Source organism: Osmerus mordax, chromosome 10 (genome assembly GCF_038355195.1).
Source record: "Osmerus mordax isolate fOsmMor3 chromosome 10, fOsmMor3.pri, whole genome shotgun sequence".
Classification (NCBI taxonomy): Eukaryota; Metazoa; Chordata; class Actinopteri; order Osmeriformes; family Osmeridae; genus Osmerus; species Osmerus mordax.
Window position 1 is genome coordinate 13,101,490 of NC_090059.1, and position 17,861 is coordinate 13,119,350.

The window sequence follows — 17,861 nt, forward strand, 5'->3', positions numbered from 1 at the left end:
GCCCTGCTGCAGTTGCCCTGAAACAGCCAGTGACGATCAATAAGTAGTCTAATTACAAGTCATGTGATCAAAGCTCGCGCGAGTAGTCATCAATGATGCAAACCTTCTTTTTTTTTTACCCAAAATATTTTTTCAACTTTTAAAAACTTTTTGGAACAGAGAACAAAGCCTAAACCAGTAGAGTAAAGCAGAACACAGTAAGAGTCCTCATCAAGTAGGCCTATACTCATCAATGACACTTCAATTTTTGAACGAAAATATTTTTGAACCTATCGAAATATCGAAATATTCCAACCTTTCAAAACTTGTTATCAAAACTTTTTTTGTAAATATAATTTCAACCTTTTGAAACTTTTGTAAAACCTTTTTTATTATTACTTTTTTTCGAAAATATTTTTTTAAACTTTCGAAACTGAAAAGAGAGGAGATAGGAGGAGGTGAGGTATCAGGATGACTACAACATGTGCAACAAATTTATAGTGAAGGAGGCCCTCTTGTGGATGTGCAAATAAGCATCACGTCTTTGAAGGTGGTCAGTTATGGAAAGTCAATAGAGCAGTGGCAATAATTGTTTTATAGTTTATATGTGAACAAATTGAATATGTCCATTCTATTTTGGTTTTATCGATCGTTTCGAAAGAGCGAGGAGTGAGATTTGCAGCAAAAAATCGTGACATTTACCGGTGTGAAAACCAAAACGAATATTTGGGACTCTTATTTTGAAGTAGGGTGTGAACCGGAGATAGAACCTCGAGAGGTCAGGAAAAAATCCATCAGGGTGCGCACATGTGTAGAGGCGCTGTTATCAGGTAAATAATTCCTTGCTATGGTTGCAATAACTTATCTTTTTAAATATGATGTATTATGTTTAAAAACAAGAACCACACCAACCCAAGTTAACCATGTTTTTTATTTTTCACTGGAGTTGTCTTAAAAGTCGCTGGCATACTTCAAGGTTTTACAAAATGTTAACTAGCAAGTTAGCATTCAAAATAGTTGCTAAAGCCGGTTTTACTATACGTCAGGACATTTCTGGCAAACGTCAGTAGCTAACCTTTTACAGTTAACTAGATAGCTGCTTATCCATGAATGCAATATTATTTCTTCAACAGAACATAGAACGTGCCACAATGACATCGCTTGCCCATCAGCTGAAGCGGCTATCATTGCCTCAGAATGACGCCAACCTGTTCAGTCATAAGGAGGTTGCCTCCTTACTCTTTGATCCTAAAGATGCTGCCAGTATGGACAGGAGCACCTTCCATGCTCTTGGTGAGTTTAAACTTGACGTAGATATATGATAATAGTACCATATCTTGCCTGGGATGCTTCTGAACTGTGGAATTCTGTCCTTTTTGTTGGCCATGTTCCTCTTTGTCCCAGGTTGCACTGGACTGGAGGAGCTTCTAGGTATTGAGCAAGCATTCACAGAGTTTCAGGACACCCTCTTTAGCCAGGCTTCCATGGGTCTGGAGCGAAGTGTCCAGTCCAAAGAGATCAATGAGAAACTGGACGAAGGCATATCCCTCTTCCTAGCTCGCCTTTCTCCATACTTTCTTCTCAAGCCGGCTCAGAAGTGCTTGGAATGGCTTGTGCACAGGTAAAGCCCATTCATTCATGTGCACCCGTGAGACCCTTTTGAGTCTTGCCGACAATGGCCCACTGCATTGTTGGTATGTTCATATTTAGGTGAAAATCACCCTAACACAGTTTAGTATTGGCCTTGTTGTTTTAAAATTGTCTTGATCGTCTTTTGTCTCAGGTTTCACATCCACCTGTACAATGTCGACAGCCTGCTGGCCTGTGTCTTGCCCTACCATGAGACCAAGGTGTTTGTCCGAGTTGTTCAACTCTTAAAGATCAAGGACCCCACTAACCGCTGGAACTGGCTGGAAGTGCTACAGGTAACTTTCTAAGGGGAAGGTCCCTAACCGATACGTCAACACTCAAGTGCTTCTGAATGGACTGGACAGGCATACAGTAAGCTGGCGGTTGTTGTTTCCGTGTAGAAACCAGGTGTACCATTGGCCAGAGGAACCCTGATCACTCACTGTTACAAAGACTTGGGCTTCATGGATTTCGTCTGCACACTGGTCACCAAGTCAATCAAGGTAAACTAGAAATGCATGTACACACACAGGTCTAAAGTGGTTGTTTGTAATCCACGGTGTATCCTAGGGATATCTAAACAGGGGCATGTTGGTGCTTGCAGGCTTATTCTGGATTCACTGGCAACTGTGCCCAGCTCAGAGTGATCTTCTCCTTCTATGCCTCCACCATCATAACAGCTCTGGAGGCGGTGGAGAAGGTCTCGGACACCATCATATCCAAGCTGCTGCCCTACGTTCAGAAGGTACAATACTGTCACTCAAAGGAAAAATCAATCTGTTCTGATCTACTGGCCTGAGACACAGCCGGAGATCTCCCAGAATTTCTAGTGTAGTCCTTGGCTGTTGAACCTAAATGCTAAAAGCAGCCCTGACCATAGATTTACTTTGACAGCATCGATCCCTCCCTTCCTCCAGGGTCTGAAGTCCTCTCTCACCGACTACAAGGCTGCCACCTACATGATTGTGTGCCAGCTGGCTGTGAAGGTGGTGATGGAGGCTCAGCTGGTGAACACCCTGGCCCTGCAAGTCAGCAGGTCCCTGGTTCGAGAGCCCCTGCTGCCCTCCGAGGGCCTGGGCTGCCTCGTCGTCCTGCTGCAGAACCAGAGGGACAAGGCCATCGGACCCAAGTGAGGAGAGCGGATCTCTAGGAATGCAATTATAATACAGTTGTATGCTACATGAGAGACATCATGAGATATAAAGTATTTTGAGTGTCTTTGATCTATTTCTGTGTCATATCTTTGGACTCCTCTGTTGAATTGAACTGATCAAAGGTTGAAATCAAGTTCACCCCAAGTACTTGCCAGGATTCACTCAGTGAATTGCCATTCTCTCCTCAGAGCTTTTCACCAGCTGTGCTCCATGACCTTGTTGGTGCCCACTCTGCAGACCATGGCAGCCACTCATGACGTCAGTCCCCTTCTGAGCTACCTGCTGCCCCACCTGGTCCACTCTCTGGTCACCTGCACCACAGGTGAGTTGTCAATCTCCCACATCTGCCCATGGACACATTTAGAGGCCCATTCAAATGGCTTTGTGCCTCTTGTGATGTTCTTTTTTCAGTGTGGTGTGTGTTCCCCAGTTCTACATGTACCGTTGTGTCTGACTGCTTGTTTTCCTGTCCTGTTGTGATCAGTCCCAGATGAGATGGAGACAGAGGAACCCTCTCCAAGCTCTGTACACCACAGCCTGTTTGAAGCCATGCTCAAAGAAGTGCCTCTGTCCAAGGGCTTTGACAACACAGTAGCAAAGTAAGACACTGACCATATGGCATAGACACCCCCTGATAGCAAGTATTTCTCATTTCCCTAAATACCTGCCTGGCCTCGTGGTCGAGTCTCTCTTACTACCAACCCTATAAGGTCTGCAGTTTGATTTACAACTTTGAGGTTCCAAGCTTTGTGAGTTGTGCTTTTTTAAGTCCAGGTTTGTGTTGAAGGGCTTCAGTCTAGTTGTGTGTTACTTCCAGGTTGTTGCTAGAGGAGTACCTGTCTCAGAGCCAGCTCTCTGCGGAGGACATCACCGTCCTCAACCAGCGGCTGCTGCCGTTCATACGGCTGTTTGAGTCCAAGTGAGTCTCCCACGGTGACATTAACCACACTGCTCCCATAGGAAGATGCATTCAGACTCCCTCTCTTTTAGCTCTACCTTCCGTCTCATAGACATGTTACAGATGGCTATAGCTCAGTGGTAGAGCATTTGCCTGTAGACCAAGTGGTCCCAGGTTCACATCCCCCCTGTAGACTATTGATAAGTATCTATACGTGATAGAACAATGATGGGGATGGCCTCAAACGTTTGGATGGCAATTGGCAAACTTTGTAAGAGTAGCAAGACTATTGCTAGCCAAGTCTGCTGGGTAACGTAGCTCCCTTGTTAACGGTTGTGTTGTTCCAGGTATGCTGGAGCTCTTGACGTGGTCCTAGAGAGTCATGTCAGTGGCATCAGCACCCAAGAGAAAACCCTCTTCCATCAGTTCATCTCTCTGACCATGAGCAGCGGCAAGTTCCAGGTACTGTACACAGTGTGTTCCTGTATGCGTGTGCCTGTGTACATGTGTGTTAGGAGTTTCTACATGTGTGTGTGTGTGTGTGTGTGTGTTGACAGATCCTGGGAGACTCTGACACATCTCTGCTGCTGAGTCTGAAGCACCCTCTGCCCTCCGTCAGAACCACGGCAGTGGACTACCTGACCACTGTCCTCACCTCTGGACAGGTGTGTGTCTCACTGAAAGCCAAACATTGTCGTAGCTTCTTTCTACAGCGTGCTGGTGGTATAATACTTCTTTGTGGTGTACTTTTCTTTCCTCCAAATTCTAACTGTCTAATTCAGTTTCTTTCTAGTTTCTCCAGCAGGGGGGGTTTGACCAGGTGTTCCTGAGCACGGCTCTGCTGGACAGGATGAAGGATGATGTCCCTGAGGTGGTGTCAGCTGCCCTCAAGGCTCTGGAGGTCAGCGCTGCCTCCCCGTGTCCACCACTCACACACTCGTCTTGACTGACGAGGGCTTGGCTGCAGTTGGCTTTCCTTTGTGTCTGCCAACTTAGTAAATACTCGTTAAACCTTTTTTAAAGCTTACTGGTCTTCAGGCGGTTAAATCAGTCACTGTGCTCTGTAGGCCTACAAAGATCGCATGGACCCAGATGAGACGGTTTCTAGTTTGCTTTCACTTCTCCAGAGAAAAGATTCCGCGGCTGGAAACTGGTCAGTATTTATCACATTTCATGTAAATAATTATCTTTCAAATCAATCACCACCGTAAGCTTTATAGCCCTCACCACAACACGCATATGTCCCAGCTTTGTATACCAATACCATACATTTTGTATGCCTGCATACATGTCAATCTTGTATGCCTGCATACATGTCAATCTTGCATAACATAACTTACCACATCTTTTAATGCACGTACTGTACAGAGCTTTAAACACAGCCTCTGTTGTCTCTCCCTGTAGGTGTCCAGTGTTACTGGAGGCTGTAAGGGTGCTGGACGACCCCAGGCTGTGGGAGAGGACCCCGGGCCTGGGGCTGCGGGCTTCCTGGGGCTTGATCCCCTACCTGGTGGTCACTTCCTCCATCCCTGACTCCCCTGAGATCCTGCTGGCCTCCTATGTCGCCCACTCCTCCCTGCTGGCCCAGCACCCCCTCACCCAGGGCTGGTCACAAGGTAACGCTCATGGAGAGCTTTTCAAACGTGGAATGATTAAAGTCTCGTCTAAGAGAACATGTCAGCGGGTATTGTCCAGCGAAATTGGCCTCTTAGTTCCCTGCTGTTCTCTCCCAGTGCTGAAGGAGGTGATGAAGAGCTCTTCTCAGTCAGACATCATCGTACAGGCTAATCAGCATCTGATCTCAACTCTGACTAAGAACCTGGCCACCATGGACCACATCCCCAAACGCAACGCTGTGAGTGGGCTACGTTTTCAATAGCTGGCCTTTTTAAATGAATCGATGTCCAGGCAAGCAGCTTTTTATCTAAATGAGAGAACTGTGTGTGTGTGTGTGTCCAGCTGGAGAGGATGGCAGAGTGTGTGCTGCAGCAGCGGCAGAGTGGCTCCAGCCGGAGGGAGACGACAGCCTTCCTGGTCCTGACCCAGGCTCTGCTGCTGGGCATGGGGGACCTGGGAGGGACCCAGCACCTCCACACGGCCCAGCAGGTCTACAACCTCCTGGAGCCCTCCCTCCTGGAGCTCACCCAGCAGGCCCAGGACCAGGTCAGAGGAACACTGCCACTGGGATCCCACGATGGACCTGCATAATCCTAAAATAGCTAGAAAGAAATAATAATAATAACACTGGAATCATCTAGAAGAGACACTGCTGCTGTGCACAACACTTTGCTCTTTGTTTATTAGTCTGTATTAAAGTGTTGATTCATGCAAGGTCTATCCGTCCCCTGTACCCCAGAGACTAGAGTCTAATCTTGACAAGCACCGTTGTCTTGGTTTGCTAGAGTTCTCTCAGACTGAACACTGCTCCTATTCACTGACTGGTTCCTTCTCATAGGCCGCTCAGCCACATGGGTAGTCACAACTATTATTAAAGGGACTATTCAGAATGACAATCAGTTCTCTGTCATAGAAGGCAGCCCTAACTTGTAATGGTTACTAACCCCCCCCACGCTGCTGTTCTAGGCCCCCGTGGACCAGGGAGACACTGTATTCTCCTTCTCAGAGGGTCTGAGGGATTATCTCCAGAGTGTGACAGGCCGCAGAGAGTACAGCCTGCTGCTGGTCTCTCTGCTCCGAGGCCTCATATCTTGCCTCAAGAGTCACGACACTTCTTTCAAAGGTAAACCTTAACCACCAGCTAGACACGGCACTCTTCCCAGTCAGTCAATAGGAATCCCTTTATTGGGTTAAGACGTAGTCCTGTATTAGCTCACGGTGGGTGTGGTGTGTGTCTCTCCCAGGTGAGGTGTGGTGGAACCCTGAGAACCTGGACACCAACACCTGCTGCTACCTGCACCTGCTGTGCCGCTTCTTCAGCGTCATTGTCACCGGGGCAGCCCAGGGGCCCATGACAGCCAGCTTTAGAGGCCTGATGAAGTTGCTGGTTCAGGTAGCGATAAGAAATGCATGGTGAACAGTTAGGCCTGCTTTGAGAATAAGTCATGGGAACAACTCTGAGGCCATCCTCCATCCCTTTGTTTGTTTTTTCGATGAATGCATTCTCTCATTTTTCTGTCCTCTTCCATTAACCCAGTCAGCACCTTGTGGTTAAACTTAACTAAATGATTTCCCTTTCCTGCAAGCTGCAACAAGCTGCTGTTGTTGCAGCATTTGTCTCTCAACCACTAAACATAGAGGCTTACAAACCAAACCACACTAAAACCGCATGCATTTGACATATAACCTCATCATATTCCACCCTCCTCCAGGTCCACCTGAGGGATCCTCTAGAGCTCTTCAAGTTCTTGTCCCTGCTGTGGGGCTACAACACTAACCATGGAGACCAGTTGGACGTGAGGGTCAGTGCCATCCTCCAGACTCAGTCCCTGTATGTGGGAGGAGCCCTGCTCGCCCCTCAGCCTGGCACCACACGGGCACAGCTGGCGTCAGCCTCCTCTCCAGGTAGGGAACTGGGGAACAAGGAGGTTCTTTCCAATCACAAGTGATTGATTAGGAGTTGATCACTATACAGGATACGTTCTGTGGCACCAGGAAGCTTGTTGGGTCAGGTGGACTAAGTTGTTTGTCGTTCTCCTCAGTGGCTCTGTCGTTGCTGGCCTGCCTGAGCTCACCGGTCAGGGAGGTGCGCAGGGCGTCCATCGCTGCCCTTCAGAGCCTGTCAGAGGTGGCCGGCTCCCCCTTTGAGCCAATCATGGCCAGGCTGCTTAAGAACACAGAGGAGATCATCGCTGACCCCTCGCACGTCAGCCAGGTCAGACAGAAGCGCATGCACACACATACACACACACACACAGACACACTCACACACAAACCTCATCATCAGTTATCTTCTCACTGACTGACGGTCTGTCCTGTGTAGGCCCTGGGTCTGCTCTGGGGCGAGTGTGTAGCACAGCCAGGCAAGGCTCAGCACAAGAGTGTGCTGGCCTCCATGGAGCAGCTGCTGAAGGGTCTCCAGGCCCCCAACTGCCCCTCGTACACCAGCACGACCCTGCTGCGGACCCTGGAGCAGGTCAACGGAGAGGTAGGGTGGAGGAGGGCACACCAGGACACGTGATTTTGAGAGGCCCTCTGTGTAGAATTGACAGGAAAACTCATGGAATGTCAAATAGTTGGTTGCGAGACATAGCTAAACAGGTGGTTGAGGTCTGCGCCTCCTCTCCTCAGGCTGTGCTCTCGGGTCTCCTGCCCATCCTGGAGCGGCTGCTGGAGCAGAGTGGCCCCGATCCCCCCATTCTCCTGAGGGGCGAGGCCCAGCTGATGCAGCTCACCCTGGGCAAGTACAACGAGGCGTCAGCCCCTTTGCTGGTACGGGACCAGGCCGCGTTGGATGTCTTCATCAGGGCCCTGGGGACCACCGCCCAGCCCCACCCAGACATCCCCAGCTTCCAGATCATAGCCCTAGAACAGGTACGCCACAGGTGGAGCAGCAATCCTGTTCTACATGTAGTCTTTCCCCTTCATGAACTGGGTTGGTTCCAGCTCTTGGTCGAGGATGTAGGTAAGGGACCACATACGAGTACCAGCCTCTCTCTATGGATAGTGACCTCTGCCTGGTGTGTCTCCTCAGATCACCAAGCCCTTCTTCTCCGCCCTGGAGGACAGCAAGGTGCAGCAGAGGCTGCTGGGGGTGATGTTCGACCTTCTGGTGGAGAGCAGGAGTCCTGTCTGCTCCAACACCATCAGCAGCGTCTTCAAGGGGGTGAGGACGACCCGTCCAGGATATTGTACAACAATGACGTTTCTCTAGACTTGGATGACCCCTAAGTTCGGCATTTACAGCTAGCTTTCCTCCCTGTTAGATCGCTGTGGACGGGGAGCTGGTGGCCAACGAGCTGGTCCCAGCAGAGAAGCCCAAAGTCACTGTGAGCGTACAGCAGACGCGTAGGAGCCAGATGCTGCAGAGGTGAGCCACCTGTCATGGACATCCTGGCTTTGGTGTTCTGGTGTGGTGATGACACATGGTCTTTATCAAAGTAAAAGATTTAAAAACAAATCTTTTATCCATGAAAGTTTTCTCAAAAGCTTGAACTTTGTGGAAAATGGTTTCTCTTTGTTTTTTTTCCAATCTGGGTTCGCCTGTTAACCCCCATGTGTGCCTGTGTGTTGTTGTCAGGAGGGTCCAGGACAGTGGGCAGGCCCCAGCAGAAGAAGGGGCTGTGTCCTGGGCCAGGGCCACACTCATCCTGGAGCTGCTGCAACACAAGAAGAAGCTGAAGAGACCTCAGATGCTGGTGCCCGCTCTCTTCACCCTGCTCTCCAGGTGGGGCTCCCTTCCCAGTCTGCCTGAGGCTCCAATGCCTCGCTATCATAAAGCTTCTCTCCGGTGGTCTGGCTTCACTGTCCTGCCATGAGCCAGGGGTGCGATTAGGGCGTGATTAGGGCTCGTTAAACGTGGCTTGTTTCCTGTTGTCCTGTGCAGGTGTCTGGAGACGTCCGCCGCAGAGCAGGGCAACATGGAATACAGCAAGCAGCTGCTGCTCAGCTGTCTGCTCAACATCTGCCAGAAGCTCTCCCCCGATGGAGGACCAGTCAGCCCAGGTAGGGAGGAGAGGGAGGAGAGAGAGGGAGGGAGGTGGGCTCCTTCATGCCTCAGGACCTGGAGGCTGAAGTTCTCCCAGATCTGGTCCTGTCATCATCTTTAGTGGTCTGGATTATCATCCTACAGCAGTGCAGTGCAGGCTGACCCTAGGCCTGGGTGGGCTCATCCATAACTGTGATTCCCCTTCTAGACGTGCTGGATGAGGACAAGTTCAACGTGGAGCTGGTGGTTCAGTGTGTGCGAGTGTCCGACATGCCCCAGACACACCATCATGCCTTACTGCTGCTGGGCACTGTGGCTGGCATCTTCCCTGTGAGTACACCTACGTGTGTGTGTGTGGAATCTTGGGAATATATGACCTATCAATAAAGAAATGTTCTTATACCTTCTTTGAAGTCTCAGTTTCGGATTCCACCCATCATAAGTGACAGGCCGCCTGTCAACCGAACACATTCCCCCCCCCATTTTTACCATCCTCTAGGAGAAAGTCCTCCACAACATCATGCCCATCTTTACCTTCATGGGGGCCAACATCATGCGCCTGGACGATGCCTACAGCTTCCAGGTCATCAACAAGACTGTGCAGACGGTCATCCCTGCTCTCATCAAGGTAAGAGGCCCAGTTGACGGACCCTCTGTGTTCATGTGTGTGTGTGTCTGTGTAATCTGTCCCGTCTAGTTCTGGATGACTGTCTGGATACAGTCTTATCCTCTCTGTCTCCCTCTTCCGCCATTGCTCCTGGTTTAAAATTGTGTGACACTGTCTGTTTATTGTGAAATTGTGTTTTTCTTGTTTGTATTTTACTGCTGCCCCATGTGGGGACAAACGGTTGTACTTACCAACTTACCCCCCCTCCCCAGGCCCATGAGGAGGGCGAGGGGCGCTCCTCAGGTCACATGGAGGCAGTGGTGACGAAGATCATGCATGTGTTCACCGACGCGCTGCCCCACGTGCCTGAACACCGCCGTCTGCCAATCCTGTCCCAGCTGGTCACCACCCTGGGCCCCGCCCGCTTCCTCTGGGTCCTGATGCTACTCATGTTCAAGCAGCACGCCACCCAGACAGCCGTCACCACCACCGAGAAGGTACTGTGTGTCCCCTTTCTCATAGCCTACTGAAGTGGCTTCTCAAGGGTGTGGTTGGGTGTCTATCCACATCGTGTCATTGGGCGGGTTTGATGCTTACATGGGTCCAACTGTGTGTGTGCTTCCGTGTTCACAGGATGCGGTTCTGGAGCGGGACGTGGAGTTCTGGATCTCTGTGTGCTGTGAGTTTGAGGTGTCTGACCAGCTCACCTCCCTCATCAGGGTCCTGCAGTACCTCATGCTGCTACCACAGGACAAGGAGGATGGTGAGAAACACACACACACACCTAATAGACACTCGCTAGTAGTACACTGTTAGCTGGGTTGAAGTCTCTGTCCGACCTCCACACATGCTTTAGCTGAACATGCCTCTGTCAAGCTTTGTTTGGAATGCTGAAGTCCTGTGTGCCCGGTGTGTCCAGCCCCAGTGAAGCGCACTACGCTCCGTCGAGGAGGTGCTAAGAAAAAGGAGGAGGAGGAGAAGGCAGAGGAGCTGATCTTCAGCGTGGAGACCCACAGCAGCAAGGATCTCAGACACTTCAAGTTCCTGTCGGTGTCCTTCATGGCTCAGCTGCTGGCCTCAGGCAGCTTCGTAGGGAAGGTGGGTTGAACCAGATGTTGTTGTATGTTCATACACATTGCCCAGACTCATATTGTAGAACCAAATGACTTGAATAACTTGCAACTCCAACCATACTCAATAAGTGGGTTTCCCTTGCATTCTGGAAAGCAATTGACTAATTTTCCAGTCATGGAAAATGAGAGAAATCATTTTCCTCTAGCTCTTGGCTATCATAGCAAAAACAAACAACATTGCCCTCTGAGAGGGCTTTGATTCATCACAATTCAAATTGTAGGTTATGGACGAGAATATTTCCATTTATTCAATACGCCTACAGCTCAGTTTAGGTGTGGAAACGCTGGGAAAATACCCCTAAGTCCCATCACATGGTAGCACGATTTGCTACTGTATTACTTTTTGCAAAACTTGTAATACTCTTGCAAATTCTATGTAAATATAATGCATCTTTATTATGAGCTATATCGTCACTGAAAATGATCTCTAGAAAAGAGGAACCACTGAATCTGGTTTGCAGTCAATATGTTAAGTGTGGATGGATAGTTTTAAGCAGAGCTAATATGGTGAAGTTGTGATAATGAACATATGAAGGTACATGGTATATTGATGATAACCATTGTCTGACCTCCAGGTTGCGGACCATGGTGACATCATGGAAGATTCTCTGCAGAAGCTGCAGCAGAGGTAGGGAACCATAAACACTCAGTGATCTAACTGTTTCAAGCACATTAGTGTCATGTATACCAAAGTTCTGGGGAACTGTTCCTTTACGTGTGTGTTTGTGTGTGTTTGTGTGTGTGTGTGTGTGTGTGTGTGTGTAGCCTGCTGGAGGAGATCCTGCTATACATCCACACAGTGGCTCGCTGCGTGGAAGAGAATGCCGACAAACCAACAGCCAAGTTCTGGAGAGCCCTGCTCAACAAGGCCTACGATGTCCTGGACAAGGTGAGCTTCTACCACGGCACTGACTGCTGATCAGTCGGACTGGCTGGATTCTTGCCCCAACTTTTCTGACGTGAACTTTAGTTCTCAGAGACACCAGTAGTGCAACATACCGGGTGAAGGAATTAGAATCCTATCTCGTATTAGTTCTGCCTTTTTAGGCCTTTATTTTGACGATCGTCTTTGCCAACCAATAGGTGAATGCCCTGTTGCCGACGGATACGTTTATCACTGTGATGCGTGGGCTGATGGGTAACCAGCTGGCATCAGTAAGGAGGAAGGCCATGGAGCTGCTCAACAACAAGCTACAGCACAGGACTCAGTGGCAAGAGGAGCAGGTACACACACACACACACGAGAATAGTAATATATGCACAGTATGTGTCAAGCAAACCTACACCCTCCATCTTCTCTCTCCCAGGTGGCTGTTCTGCTGGAACTGACTGGTGACCTTCTGAGCATTGTGGGTAAGGGCCGCGGCAAGGAGGGGGAGCAGCAGGAGGAGGAGGAGCAAGCCATCAACAGGCAGACCGCCCTCTACAGCCTCAAGCTGCTGTGCCGCAGTTTCGGTGCCGACCACCAGGAGGCGTTTGTGCCTGTGCTGATCCGGGCAGTGGAGATCTTGACCTCCCCTGAAGAAGAGAAGAACGTGATGGGCAGTGCCCTGCTGTGTGTCGCTGAGGTAGCCAGCACACTCAAGGCCCTTGCCATCCCACAACTCCCCAGGTATTGGCTGCAAACCATTAACATCAAATACAATGGGAGTCAGTTGGCTGAGCGGTGAGGGAGTCGGGCTAGTAATCTGAAGGTTGCCAGTTCGATTCCCGGTCATGCAAACTGACGTTGTGTCCTTGGGCAAGGCACTTCACCCTACTTGCCTCGGGGGGAATGTCCCTGTACTTACTGTAAGTCGCTCTGGATAAGAGCGTCTGCTAAATGACTAAATGTAATGTACTACACCACCTGATATAATAATTACATGGGCCATATGAGGTTTGAATAAAAGTCCAAGTTAAGGTTGACTTCTGGTAACAACGACTAGGATTATAATTGAGACCTGTGTTTGTCCATCCATCCAGACTGATGCCTGCAGTGCTGCAAATCCTGGCAGAGAGGAAGGAGGTGCTTTCTAATGAGATCTACCTGCTGAGTGCGGTCACAGCCCTGCAGCGCGTAGCAGAGACCCTCCCACATTTCATCAGCCCCTATCTGCAGGACACGGTACTACAGGTAAGGGCACGCTCAGACCTTGTCGTCCACGTGACTTGCAGGACCACAGACTATAGGTGAGGCTGCACGCTTCATCTCCGAATCCCCATGCTCTCCCAGACTGTAGACTGTGAAAACAGTGGTGCAGGGTCCACCCCAGTGAGAGGGTGTTGTAACAGCTTCCATGTCCTCCCCAGGTGTGCCGACTGACGAGGGTGGCAGAGAAGGCCGGCACCTCCCCCCAGCTCAGCCTCCGCCTGGCCTCTCTCAGGACCACCCTTGCCACCAAGGTGCCCCCCAGGGTCCTACTGCCCACCATCACCAAGTGCTACAGCAAGATGATGGAGTCCAAACATGTACGTGATGAGCTACAATGTTCTCCCGTGAATACTGACGTTTTCCTGATTTAAACCGTTAAAGCAAGATGAGCCTGACAAATAAAAACGTTCTTTTTCCTCTCAGAGCCATCTTGGTCCTCTCATGGGAATCTTGAAGGAGCACATTGTTCAGATGGAGAAGGATCAGCTCAACTCGCACCAAACAGAGCTCACTTCCTTCTTCCTGATTGCCCTGGACTTCCGAGCCCAACACGGTCAGGTAATGTCCATCCATCTGCCGTTCCCTCGCACACTCCAGTTCCCTGACTTCTGTCACAGTGTGTGCTGACCTGTGTGGCTCTCCTTCTGCAGGGTGACCTGGAGAAGACCCAGGAGATCGAGGGCTGTGTGATCGACTGTCTGCTGGCCATGGTCATGAAGCTGTCTGAGGTCACCTTCAGACCACTGTTTTTCAAGGTACGTCGGTTCCTCGCTGGCGCTAGGATTCATCTCTCTGGTGCTGGGTTAACTCAAGCATCCTGTTTGGCTTCTATTTGTTCTATTGTGTATGTGCATCTGTTTGAGATGGGATCTTTCTCTGTGTTCAGCTGTTTGATTGGAGTAAGACAGACTCCTCTGCTAAGGACCGTCTCCTGACCTTCTATCGGCTCTCCGACCGCATCGCTGACCGGCTCAAGGGCCTGTTTGTGCTGTTTGCTGGTCACCTGGTCAAGCCCTTCTGTGACCTGCTACGTCAGACCAACGTCAGCAAGACTGGTATGTCATCTGAGGGTGGGGGGATTACTGGTATTCATCTGTGGATAGGCGCACAATGATGATGTCATTGTTACTTGTGAACGCGTTTTAATCCACTCTTCTCATTCCGTTTTTTTATTCGATTTCTCCTTTTCTCCCATGTCCCTCTCTCCAGACGAGGCGTTGTTTGACTCGAAGGACGGCGTGGAGAAGTGTAGCCTCTTGCTGCAGTACCTGCTGGACTGTCTCCACAAGATCTTTCTGTACGACACCCAGCACTTCGTCAGCAAAGAGAGGGCGGAGGCTCTCATGACTCCGCTGGTCGACCAGGTAACCAGCCGATCAAGAAACGCGTGCAGTGACTGAGATCGACACAGCTGCTGTCAGTGGAGAAGCTGCTGGGCAGGCCGTACGAGGAGGCAGGGCTCCTCCACGGATCCAGCAGTGCCACGCTGATCCAATGTCCTCCGATCAATCCTTATCAAATGTTTCTCTTTATTCACTTCAATATCACGTCACCTGACCTGCTTACATTCGTCACTGTTGTTGTTGTTGTTGTTGTTGTTGTGCTGAGCTGTGGGCTCACTCTGTCCTGTCTCTCTGTGTAGCTGGAGAACACCTTGGGAGGAGAGCAGCTGCACCAGACACGCGTCACCAAACACTTGGTGCCCTGTGTGGCCCAGTTCTCCGTCGCCATGGGCGACGACACCCAGTGGAAGGCCCTTAACTATCAGATACTGCTGAAGACACGACACAGTTCATCCGAGGTCAGATACATGCAAACATGCGCTTTCACCCTCTCTTCCCATACATTGGCGTGATGGGAGTTGCACCGAGTTAGTCTCAGTGAGAGCAGTGTGGATCAGACTGCGTGTTGAAGCTGCTGGTATGTCCGCAGGTGCGTTTCTCTGCCCTGCTGATGCTGCTGGAGCTGGCTGGCAAGCTGAGGGAGAACTACATGGTGCTCCTACCTGAGACCATCCCCTTCCTGGCTGAGCTCATGGAGGGTAAGTCCCTCTCCCCTGCCCCCGTCCCTCCAGTCCTCGTCTCAAACAACAACACACCTGTGAACCCTTCATCCAGAACTGAAACTGTTAGGATGCAGTGTTGCGTTGGGTCAATTGGATTGCGGGGTGGCTTTGGACTGTTATTTTTTATCTTCTAGATTATTAAAGATAAGATGTCCTGGCATTCTCTGATGTGGTCATATTCCCCCCCCCCCCCCCTCCCGTTGAAAGATATCAGGGAACATGCTTCTAATATCACCCAGTCAAGACAGTAGTGTTTTGTCCCTCCATTTCTCCCTTGCCTTTGTTTGAGGGAGGGTTGTGTGAAGAAAGCGCTAACCTTTCTCAGGTTACATATCGTGCCTGTGGGGTTCTTGTCTGAGACTCAAGAATGCAGATAATCGTGGGGTTGTGTCTGCACGTACAGTATGGGTGGCAGAGGGCGAGCGAGACACGTAGGGTTGGAGTCGTAGCAGAGCCCCGTGCTTTCACTGTGCTGTCCCTGTACTCTCTGTACTGTCCCTGTACTGTCTCTGTACTCTCTGTACTGTCCCTGTACTGTCTCTGTACTCTCTGTACTGTCCCTGTACTGTCTCTGTACTCTCTGTACTGTCCCTGTACTGTCTCTGTACTCTCTGTACTGTCCCTGTACTGTCCCTGTACTCTCTGTACTGTCCCTGTACTGTCTCTGTACTCTCTGTACTGTCCCTGTACTGTCTCTGTACTCTCTGTACTGTCCCTGTACTGTCCCTGTACTCTCTGTACTGTCCCTGTACTGTCTCTGTACTCTCTGTACTGTCCCTGTACTGTCTCTGTACTGTCTCTGTACTGTCTCTGTACTGTCTCTGTACTGTCTCTGTACTGTCTCTGTACTGTCCCTGTACTGTCTCTGTACTGTCTCTGTACTGTCCCTGTACTGTCCCTGTACTGTCTCTGTACTGTCTCTGTACTGTCACTGTACTGTCTCTGTACTGTCACTGTACTGTCTCTGTACTGTCCCTGTACTCTCTGTACTGTCTCTGTACTGTCTCTGTACTGTCTGTACTGTCACTGTACTGTCACTGTACTGTCACTGTACTGTCTCTGTACTGTCTCTGTACTGTCTCTGTACTGTCTCTGTACTGTCTGTACTGTCACTGTACTGTCACTGTACTGTCACTGTACTGTCACTGTACTGTCTCTGTACTGTCTGTACTGTCTGTACTGTCTCTGTACTGTCACTGTACTGTCTCTGTACTGTCTCTGTACTGTCACTGTACTGTCTCTGTACTGTCTCTGTACTGTCACTGTACTGTCACTGTACTGTCACTGTACTGTCTCTGTACTGTCTGTACTGTCCCTGTACTGTCCCTGTACTGTCCCTGTACTGTCACTGTACTGTCTCTGTACTGTCTGTGCTGTCCCTGTACTCTCTGTGCTGTCCCTGTACTGTCCCTGTACTCTCTGTACTGTCCCTGTACTCTCTGTGCTGTCCCTGTACTCTCTGTGCTGTCCCTGTACTGTCCCTGTACTCTCTGTGCTGTCCCTGTACTGTCCCTGTACTCTCTGTACTGTCCCTGTACTCTCTGTGCTGTCCCTGTACTGTCCCTGTACTCTTATCTACAGCCTTCATTCAGCTCCTGCAGAGTCCTGAGTTCATGCAACTGAGGTTGAATCCTCAGAGCTAGCTCTCCCATTCCATTGTTCATGACATGGTTCTATTTTCGTTATATTCATAACAGAATTGGTGTTATTTAGCCTCAGTTGCATCGACCAAATAACAGAGAAAATAAGCAAGAACTGCAAAACTATAAAATTGTACTGTGAGAGAGCATTGCCACATGGCTTCTAGCAGGCTCATTCTGGTGTCCCACTGAAATTACTCATCGAGTATGTATAAAGTTTCAGGCTTATATTAAACGGAACAGTTTTTTGGCTGTAATCAAGTGGACAACAGGGGAAACTACATTGAAACTTGACCACTCCTCAGTGGTGGTAGAGCCCACTTGGTCTCCTCCATGCATCCTCACCCGTGTGTCTTCTTCTGTCCCAGACGAATGTGAGGAGGTGGAGCACCAGGTCCAGAAGGTCATCCAGGAGATGGAGTCCATCTTGGGAGAGCCTCTCCAGAGCTACTTCTAACCCTGGACTCTCCTTGTCAGGGCTCACCTGCCCACAGCCAGCCAGCACCCGCTCCCATGAGGGCACAGTGCTGCTCTGTTCTGGACAGCTGCGTCATCTCTACACCAGAGGGGCACTCGACCTCCCGTCTTCCATTGTACTCGTTAACCGTTTCTCTGAAGTGGTCGTCAGTGTGTGCCCGTCAGGACGAACGCTGTAAATAGAGATGACAGAAAGGTTAACCTTTTGCTTTTATATATATATTTCAATTCTAAGACTGTCTATGGTTGCCAAGTATGGACACATGTCCAGTACAATTTGCTCATAGGAGAGTATATGGTTAATGTATGTCACATGAATGATTAATAAGCAAAAAAGGTTTAACATTGTTCCTTTTATTGCACCTGTTTCTCAGTGTACTTTGGATGCATTGTAAAAAGGGTTTGATTTATTGTGTTTGAGATTTTCATAAAAAAAATAAAGGAATATGGATCTTTACGAGTTGTTCATCACAATTTGATTGTGATTGGCCTATATTGTATTTGTGATCGTTGTGAACAATGAGTATCACTTTAAGGCTG

The 17,861-nt window shown here is 49.6% G+C and overlaps 1 protein-coding gene and 1 non-coding gene across 2 annotated transcripts; both read left to right on the forward strand.

Moving 5' to 3' along the window:
- Positions 1 to 794: 794 nt before the first annotated feature.
- On the forward strand, positions 795 to 17,777 carry heatr1 (HEAT repeat containing 1). Its single transcript, XM_067244065.1, has 45 exons — positions 795 to 809; positions 1,113 to 1,272; positions 1,384 to 1,600; positions 1,763 to 1,904; positions 2,010 to 2,111; positions 2,213 to 2,353; positions 2,526 to 2,737; positions 2,951 to 3,084; positions 3,247 to 3,361; positions 3,580 to 3,681; positions 4,008 to 4,122; positions 4,218 to 4,325; positions 4,454 to 4,561; positions 4,728 to 4,813; positions 5,065 to 5,276; positions 5,394 to 5,515; positions 5,620 to 5,823; positions 6,244 to 6,400; positions 6,522 to 6,670; positions 6,990 to 7,182; positions 7,320 to 7,492; positions 7,601 to 7,765; positions 7,909 to 8,151; positions 8,312 to 8,443; positions 8,544 to 8,647; positions 8,858 to 9,004; positions 9,164 to 9,282; positions 9,474 to 9,595; positions 9,765 to 9,893; positions 10,145 to 10,369; positions 10,506 to 10,635; positions 10,792 to 10,970; positions 11,581 to 11,633; positions 11,771 to 11,894; positions 12,089 to 12,229; positions 12,313 to 12,617; positions 12,971 to 13,121; positions 13,298 to 13,456; positions 13,563 to 13,697; positions 13,790 to 13,894; positions 14,026 to 14,194; positions 14,349 to 14,503; positions 14,782 to 14,940; positions 15,072 to 15,180; positions 17,213 to 17,777. Exons 2-45 carry the CDS (start codon positions 1,131 to 1,133, stop codon positions 17,299 to 17,301), a joined length of 6,483 nt encoding a protein of 2,160 aa, XP_067100166.1. The 5' UTR covers positions 795 to 809; positions 1,113 to 1,130; the 3' UTR covers positions 17,302 to 17,777.
- Positions 6,013 to 6,144, forward strand: LOC136951231 (small nucleolar RNA SNORA3/SNORA45 family). Its single transcript, XR_010877717.1, has one exon. It is a non-coding gene; the product is annotated as a small nucleolar RNA SNORA3/SNORA45 family (small nucleolar RNA).
- Positions 17,778 to 17,861: the final 84 nt, after the last annotated feature.